This window comes from Empidonax traillii, unplaced genomic scaffold, assembly GCF_003031625.1.
Source record: "Empidonax traillii isolate 1590-97213 ecotype Southwest subspecies unplaced genomic scaffold, ASM303162v1 scaffold389:size961896, whole genome shotgun sequence".
Classification (NCBI taxonomy): Eukaryota; Metazoa; Chordata; class Aves; order Passeriformes; family Tyrannidae; genus Empidonax; species Empidonax traillii.
Window position 1 is genome coordinate 187,985 of NW_020955582.1, and position 8,974 is coordinate 196,958.

An 8,974-nucleotide genomic window follows, 5' to 3' on the forward strand; every position below is an offset into this window, starting at 1 on the left:
AGTTGCACTGCTGCCTGTTGCTGGGGCTTTGTGCCCTCTCCACCAGCTGAACAGCTGCTTCTGATGCCGGGGTGCCCCTTGTGCCTGCGCTATGGGTTTCTGAGCCCCTGCAGCCCACGCAGCACAGCGACCACCAGAGAGCACTGAGGGCAAGTGGCAGGTGTTTGGTGACAAGTCTGGAGGGTAAATCCTCTGAAGAGCGGCTGAGGGAACTGGGGTGCCTGGAGAATAGGAGCCTTGGGGGTGACCTTAGAGCTCTCTACAAGTACCTGAAAAGAGGTTGTAGCCAGATGGGGAGCAGACTCTTCTGCCAAGCAACTAGTGACAGTGTTGTCCGCAGCAGGTTATTACTGGCTTGCTGCACACTGGGTAACGAACCTGATTTTTGGGGACAACAGGACGAGAGGAAATGGCCTCAAGCTGTGCCAGGGGAGGTTCAGTTTGGACATCAGGAGAAATTTCTTGTCTGAAAGGGTTGTCAACATTGGACTGGACTGCCCAGGGGGGTGATAGAGTCACTATCCCTGGAGGCGTTCAAGAAACGACCCTTTGTGCCACAGTCTAGTTGTCTAAGTGGAGATCGGTCACAGCTTGGACTCGATCATCTCGGAGATCTTTTCCAACCTAACTGATTCTGTGACTCCGTGTCCGCGTTGCTCCCCCTGACCCGGCCTAGCCCTTCCCTCCACCACATTATGCAGCGGCTCAGGGCTTGCGACCGTGGCCGAGGCAGCGCTGAGGGCGGAAGGAGCAGGTGGAGGTGTCGGTACCGGTATCACTGTTGCTGTCGGGATCTCCTGGCCGTCCGGCCCGCACTACGTGTCCCGGCATGCCTCGGGGGAGCCGGAACGGGAAAGGGAGGGCGGTGCCGCTTCCGCCGGCGGGGCGGGCGCGGGCGGCGGGCGGTGCCGGGCAGGTGAGTGCCGGGCAGGGCCGCGGCGGGGGCTCCCTGCGTTCGGAGGGGCCGCGGGTCACGCTCGGGGGCTTCATAGCGGGGACTCTTGTGCCTGCTTTGGCGGATTACCGATTTGTTTGTTTTTTTAAGTTAAATATTTAATTATTCAAGTGTCAGGTTTCGTTTTTCCGCATGTCGCTGGCACGCGTGTCCTGTGTCTCTAAGCTGTCTCCAGCTGTGGGTTTTTTAAGCATCGTAATAAGTTTCTCTTTGAGGCAGTTTTTTTCTCTCAGTAGACAATGAAAACATAAGATGTCTTCTCTGAAGTATGGGGTAATATATATGGTATTCTAAACGGTGGTTCTTGTTTTCAGGTGTATTGGTTTTGAGGTGGATGAAACCACCTGACTTAATTTAGACAGTTTGTAAACTACAGCAGGTGTTATTTATTAAATACGTCTGTTTTCATACTGGGTGATGGTATTTACACTGTAAACAAGAAGAACATGTTTCAGGGACAATTCTTATGTTGTGTGCAGAAGGAAGGGTCAGATTTTAGGTGGGTGAGTACCGTTAGAAAAACCTGTGAGAAGACCCAAGATTGGAAGCTTTTTTTAAAAGTTAATGTTTTCAAAGACTGTCTCTCAGTAAATAAAGTATTGTATGCTTTTGACTGTTAAAAAGGCAGGTACCAGTACCGTAAATAATAAGGACCTCTAAACAACTGACATAATGAACGTATTGCACAGATTTTATTTATCCTTAAGATATTCAATAAATTTAATTGTTAGTCTTCTATATCCTGACAAGTTATGAAACTGGTTTCTTTCAAAGAGTATTCTACAGAGAAAAAGGATACGTGTCTCTTTGAGTTCTGTTGAGGCCAGGACTGGTTTCCTCTCTGCTGTCAGCATGGCAATGTCCCTGAGAACTACATGGTCCAGCCTCCTTTGGATGCGTTCAGTAGCAAACTGTAAGCAGGCCCCGCTGCACAGTAAGTAGCAATGAATTGTAGAAGTGCTGTATTAAAAATTTGTTCCTTGAGAGCCTCTGTCCTGTACTGTGTAAAGTAATGGAAACATGGAAGTGACTTTTCTGTTTGAACAGAATGAAGCCCGAGTCTGTGCTCTCTGCTAATAATTAAAGGACATCTTGATCTGGTGGGTTTTTTTCCTTTGAAGCTTTCATGGTTCACATAGGATACTCCTCTAACATTAATTAGCTTGTAAAGACCACCTCTCTTACCACTGATTATCATTGAAGACTTCAGACTTACAAACAGTGGTGAGAAAAGGCTACAGTAAAATCTCATTACTTAACATAAACATTATAAGAATAAGTAGAAACAGGCAGTACTATTTTTTAGATTTTTTGTCTATGTTTTAGTTGACAGTAAAAAGACATAGGGGAGATAGTAAAGGTGGTAGAAAAGACAGTAATTGAGTAAATATAATGGACACGTTACATTTTAGAGGTTAGTGGGCAAGGAAGGGAAAGAAATCTTAGGAAGAAATGCAGACTATTTGCAGTTTACCAGAACTTAACTTTTCAATAACTAAGATAATTTAATAACTTGTGGAAAGCCAGATGCCTATAGTGTGATTCCTATGTAAGGGACCATAACTATTTAATACCTTACATGAGGTTTGCATTTGGACTCTGATCTTAAAAGTCTTTTTCAATCTAAATGATTCTGTGATTCTATTAAAAAATGTAAATCAAACCATGGGTAAGGAACTTCGAGTGATTTGTGGTCAAAGCTCCTCCTTAAAGCAGGGTCAGCTCTGCAAACACATTGGGTCGCTCAGGGCTTGCCGAGTCTTTGAATTCTCCAAGGGCAGAGACTGGACACACCTGCTGGGCTCCAGTCCCACTGTTGGCTGTCCTCATGAGGAAAGCATTTCTCTACATATCAAGTCAGAGCCCCTGATTTTGATTTTTATAATAATGTTGCTATGAATGAAATGACAATCTTCCCTCTAAGTCATAAGGTAATGTTCTTTGCATATATATATATATATATATAAAGAATATTCTCTTAATGGTGAACTCTGTAGGTATTTTGTTCATACTGTGAATTTTCTTAGGAAAACGATTGGAAAGGTAAATATAGGTCATAGCTACCTCGATACTGTGGGGGTTTTTTATTGCATTAGAAATCTGTGTAGTAAAGTGAACTTCTATTTAGACAGCATTTGGGTTTTATTAATCTAAAAGTGTATAGGATTATAATCCTGATTGGGACTTGAAACAGAATGAAAATTGAAAACGTAAACATTCTTAAATGGGCACAGCTCTACTTGTTTTTACATCAGTGTTCCTTACTTGGGTTCTTGTTGCAGAGGGACCTGTGTATCATGCTTGCCATAAATCTACATACTCGGCTCTCCCTGAAGACTACAACTGGTATGTAAACACGCTTTGATGTGTGTCCTTTTCATGTAATGTGTATTCCAGGGCTACTTTCTCTGTCATGAAGTTGCCATATAATGGTATCAAACACATTTTCTGCCAGTATTGGATATATGTAATAATTATAGCTAAAGTACTGTTTCCAATAGTAATGATAGTGAAGTTAACATTTCAAAAAATAAGTGTAATGAAAAATGACAGACCCATTCTGATGATATCGATGACATCAACATGTTGATGACCCCAGTACCCCTTCAGCTTTGCTTGCACAAGAGCAAAAGTAGCTTAGAGTAGTCATTTCTACTGGTGCTCATTGTTAAGACAAAGTCCTGGTATATTTGTGCTGCTGCATAGGAAACTTCTGTAGAAATGGGAAAAAACGATACAAATATAGTAAGAAACACAGAATCCATGTCATCCATGGTTTTAGGAAGCTTATTGTGTCATGGGAAAGGGAAGGAAGGTGAGAAAAGCCATATTCTCAGAAAGAAATTCTCAGTAGGACATCTTGTTCGTCATCTTTTACCAAATAGAAAAGTTGGAACCCCAAACAGAGCTTTGTTTCCAGTTTTTTCATTGTAGGTGCCATACTTATAAAGGCGTGTTGCCCCAGAGGTCAGTCATTATCCCCGTCTGTTTAGAGTTTTATATGCAACTATTAAAGTGTTAAACACTTCTTGTCCAACCCATATTTTCAGCTTATTTTAATACTTTTTCAGCTCTTCTTTCCTCTCCATTCACAAAGAAAGATGAAGATGACTGGGGGAACAAAAAATTGGAAGTTCAGATCAAATACTTGCGACTATATAGAAGGTTATTAAGAATTCATAAATGAAGGGTCAAATCCAGTTTTCTTTAGGACTTGGACTGCTCAGTTCAGCGTTTCTGAAAATTATAACTTTGTTTTATTTTCATAGCAAAGTGGAACTTGCAGTGACATCAGATTTGAAGACAATTGTCTGCTACCACCCTTCGCTTGAGATTCCATATGAGCATACAAAAGTATGTGCAAATGTACACATTTATATTTCTTACTCTTGTAAAAGCATTTATTAGTTCACAAGTTTGAGTCTTTAGGGCATCTTTTTTAATTTGAAATACTGAGATACTCTTTAGTATGTAATCAACATGTCTGTGAAGTAGATGAATGATGAATACAGCCGCTGCCACAAAGAGGAACTTAGTGAAATTGAGGGAAAGTTGCAGAGTAAGAAAAGCTCGGATATCACAGGATACAGTAACTCAAATAGAACTAAACAAGGCACTCAAATCCTTGTGCACGGCAGAGAAAACTAGTGTCTGTCTATGAACTACTCAGAGAGGATGTTCAGAATGCAGGTTATGGTGCACGTGTCTGACTGTGCACAGATGCTGCTGTTTTCAACTCAAACTTTAAATTCCATTCAGCACTCTGGAGTTCTTAAAAGCCAAAAAAACCTTTAAATACTGATTTTTATCTATTAGTAGTACTTTCAGTGTGTTCTTTATATGGATGAAAGTAAGCCTAGTGTTGTGATTTAACATCTAGATAAACTTCTCTAGTGTATTGTTTGAATTTCCAGTTCTCATGTGCCAGTAAAATACTGCAGCTGGTAACTATTTTACTGAAGTACCCAATGTGACAATTCTCCATTGAAACTTAAAACCTTTTAGCGCTCTTTGCCTGCAAGTTACGTATCTGTATTTTTAAATCTGTGAGTTGCACGTGCCTCAGGAAAACCAGGTGGAAAAGACTCAAACAAGGAAAAATATTTGTAATAGTGCTAGTAGTTAGGTTTCCAGTTGAAAACAAACAGCTTTGTCTTAGCTGGAGCATAAAAATTTAGGAAGTGACATTCTTCTCAAAGGTACACATCAGCTAAAAGCTTTTTAGCAACAAAGATTGTCACTATGAATAAAATTCTGATTAGGAATAATATGGATACTTTTGTGTTAGTAGAACTTGAAGCTTATGATTCAGCTAGTGAATTGTAAGAATGACATCAGCAATAGTGATGACAAGGTTACTGGTGTTAGGGGTAGGATAATCATCTGTAGCACCTGAGGTAATTAGATGTTTCTAGACATCTGCTCCACAGTGGGGTGGTTTCATTTGGGATGGGCAGGCAGGGGCAATAAACAGCTTGTACAATTGCAGGCATTCTTCTGTATTCCTTTGGTTTCAGCTGTTAGACAGCATTAGAGTTTACTCTTATGTACCCTGGCTTTTTGACTTTCTCAAAAAAAAAGAGAAAAAGGACATACTTATACATTACTGTTTTTATAGCCCATACCACGGCCAGACCCAGTGAATAATAAAGAAGAAAACCTTGATCAAGTTTTGAAATCCAGACTGAATGAAAAAGAGCTAAAGAACAAAAGAGGTCCTACAATTGAAGAGCTCAGCAAAATGTTTTACACAACTAAACATCGTTGGTATCCTGTGGGACAGTAAGTATTTTCTTTTCAATGTTTATTCCTTTTGGAAGTAAAGGGAAATACAGGAATAATTTAATGACCAGATTCAATCTAGGATGAGTCCTGTGACATACGTGGACTATTACATAAAATTTTAAATAGTGTTGTGTAAATGGAAGACTGTATTTCATTAGGGTTTTTTTAACACTGTCCCTTTGGTAGCCTTTCCCACTTTTGTCACAGTGTAGCAATTTCTCATACCATCTAGTCAGCTACTGCTTTGGGTCATTTATTAAAGTTACATAACAGAATCTAGTATGTAAAACATCCTCAATGGACAAAACCAAACACAGCTTGGAAACGTGCATTGTCTATTCCTTAAAAGAACTTTTCTGAAAAGAGCCCTCGATTGGATGATTTTCAGATTTAAGAGCAGTAGAGGTTTTTCATTTGAAATGGTGAAAGGTGCACCTTGGTGTGCCTTGTATTGAGAAATGGAGGAAGAAAGGTGCAAATATGTAAGACTGAGCTTAAAGAGGAACTATGTAAATTCAGATATAGTAATGGAAACAATCAGCATTCTGGTTTGTGCTACTCTCTTCCAGTCCATGTTACTACATATCCTGGTAGCTGCTAATTTTATAGCTGTGAAGGCATAACACATGCAAATTTTGGGGGGTTTATTGTCTGCAGGAAACTTTAATTAGTGTGCTTTGGGAGTAGATATAAGGAATGGAATGGTAGGACTTTCATGACCAAAGGGTACTGTCACTTTAATGACGATCAGTCAGGATCTATCTTGTTTTATGATGCATAATTAAGAGGAAAATTTTGTTGCTAAGAATTTGTTTTTCAGTTTGTCTGTAAAATACTACACTATTTAATGCACAGTCTGGCACAACTCCTTTAAACATCAGGTCTCTGTTCTGTAGCAATCGTTTTAGCCAAAGGGAGAGCTGACCATGTAATAAAATTAACTTCACACAAAGGATTAAGAATAAACAGCAGCCTTTGTGCCTATTCAGCTGCAGAACTGATTGGATTATTGTGTGCTTGTAGCAGATGTAGCAATAGAAATGAGTAGCATTATGTAACTCCACAAACAACAGAGATGACATCTACTGAGTGGTGATGGGTAGTGCTTGTGTATCTCGTGTTTTGCTTACATGTATAACCTCAGATCACTTACTGGGGGCAAAAATATCAGGAAAATAAAGACTGTCCACAGTCTTTGCATTCATTGCACCTTTTTTTTTCTTCTAGGTATCATAGAAGACGCAGGAATCCTAATCCTCCCAAAGACCGATAATTAGGACAACTTGATCGTCAGCACTTTGCTGTTAATCTTTATTAGAAATAAAAATTACAGAAAGTGAGATGTTTGGCTATGACAAAACATGCTTAACTTAATTCTACTGTTTTCTACTTCAACTAGTTGACAGAAAAATGGCACTGATGAGACGTAGTGTCAGTGGAGGCAGTTGTGCATGTGGCTGGTCAGCACGTGGGCCAGTTTTATAATGGAGAACGGCATGTAACAGGCCTTAGAGTGCTCTGATTAAACTTGGTCACAGCCTCATTGTTTATAAAGTGAATCCATACAAGTCTTGTGTCAAAATGGGAAGTCTAGGAATGGGCACATTAGGGTTTGGTGGTTTGCTGGGGGTAATAATTTTTTTTCTTCTTTAGAAATCTAGTAACAGGAATGCAGGTGAGCTTGAATACTGAGGTGTTAATGAAATAGTGTTTATGAAAAATATTGTATGAGGTATTTATGAAAACAACTGAATACTTTTGCTTCTTCTGTTACGCTTGTAAGATACTTGGTTCCAGTCTCATCTTAAAAACCTCCAGCGATGGAGAATCCACCACCTCCATGGGTAGCCCGTTCTGATGTCTGATTACTCTGTAAAAAATTTCTTCCTAATATCCAACCTAAACGTCCCCTGGCACAGCTTAAGCCTGTGCCTTCTTGTCCTTCTGCTGGTTGCCTGTGAGAAGAGACCTCCTTTCAGGTAGTTGTACACAGTAACAAGACATAGTAACTGGCCCTTCAAAATCACCCAGCGTTCCCAAATACCTGAGAACTTCTGTGTGCATTTGTTTGTTTAATTCCACCCCAGCTACTGCTCAGTGAGGATGCTGTGTTTGTGTATAAATGGGAATAGCCGTAGCTATTCTTTGAATCTGCAAGGTAATCACTGAAGACTCCCAGCTCTTTATAGTTTACTTAGGAGGAAGGATTGACCCTTTATTACATAAAATGCTTTAAATTAAAGAAATTTGGTCTGATTCTACCTCATTGCTTTAGCATTTTGTAGTGCTTAAATGTTCCTGCTTTTGTAATATTCTATGTCATGTAGCAATTTTTCCCTCAGGAAAAGGCAATTCTTTGCTCTGATCTACAGTTTTAGGCATCAGCCTTCTGATAAAAAAGGCTGGCTTGGTAAGTTGTGCCTCAGCAGAGATCCCAGTGACTTCATAAAGCCTTCCCAGCAGATCCTTGTAAATAATTAGAAAATAGTTACTTCTTATATAGGATACATTCTTATAAAGCCTTCCCAGCAGATCCTTGTAAATAATTAGAAAATAGTTACTTCTTATATAGGATACATTCTTATACAGCCTTCCCAGCAGATCCTTGTAAATAATTAGAAAATAGTTACTTCTTATATAGGATACATTCTTATAAAGCCTTCCCAGCAGATCCTTGTAAATAATTAGAAAATAGTTACTTCTTATATAGGATACATTCTTATAAAGCCTTCCCAGCAGATCCTTGTAAATAATTAGAAAATAGTTACTTCTTATATAGGATACATTCTTATAAAGCCTTCCCAGCAGATCCTTGTAAATAATTAGAAAATAGTTACTTCTTATATAGGATACATTCTTATAAAGCCTTCCCAGCAGATCCTTGTAAATAATTAGAAAATAGTTACTTCTTATATAGGATACATTCTTATAAAGCCTTCCCAGCAGATCCTTGTAAATAATTAGAAAATAGTTACTTCTTATATAGGATACATTCTTATTGCATTTCCTTTCCAAAGGAAGTTGGATAACCTTGGAAGGTTTTTGTTTCCTCTGTTAGTTTAGTGCTATTTTGCCAGCATGTTATCTACAGATTTTGTTAGAAGTTGAGTACTGAATGGAGCCTCTAATCGTGGTCATTGTTAGTTTCTAAAGTTATCACTAAATCACCTTTTTTTCCTTGAATGTCCTTAAATTGTGGAAAAAATGCGATGTTGGATGTGTGTAAAAAGACTG

At 39.2% G+C, this 8,974-nt stretch overlaps 1 protein-coding gene across 5 annotated transcripts; it reads left to right on the forward strand.

The window, feature by feature from the left end:
- Nucleotides 1–879: 879 nt before the first annotated feature.
- On the forward strand, nt 880–7,463 carry MRPL42 (mitochondrial ribosomal protein L42). 5 transcript variants are annotated; one of them, XM_027893490.1, is made up of 7 exons: nt 880–916; nt 1,270–1,458; nt 1,706–1,889; nt 3,238–3,301; nt 4,225–4,309; nt 5,574–5,737; nt 6,968–7,463. In XM_027893490.1, the coding sequence occupies exons 3-7, from the start codon at nt 1,808–1,810 to the stop codon at nt 7,011–7,013; spliced, it is 441 nt and encodes a 146-aa protein (XP_027749291.1). In that variant the 5' UTR covers nt 880–916; nt 1,270–1,458; nt 1,706–1,807; the 3' UTR covers nt 7,014–7,463. The 5 variants fall into 5 exon arrangements, with proteins under 5 accessions (XP_027749291.1, XP_027749289.1, XP_027749290.1 ...); XM_027893488.1 differs by having other exon boundaries at nt 1,730–1,889; XM_027893489.1 differs by having other exon boundaries at nt 1,270–1,454.
- Nucleotides 7,464–8,974: the final 1,511 nt, after the last annotated feature.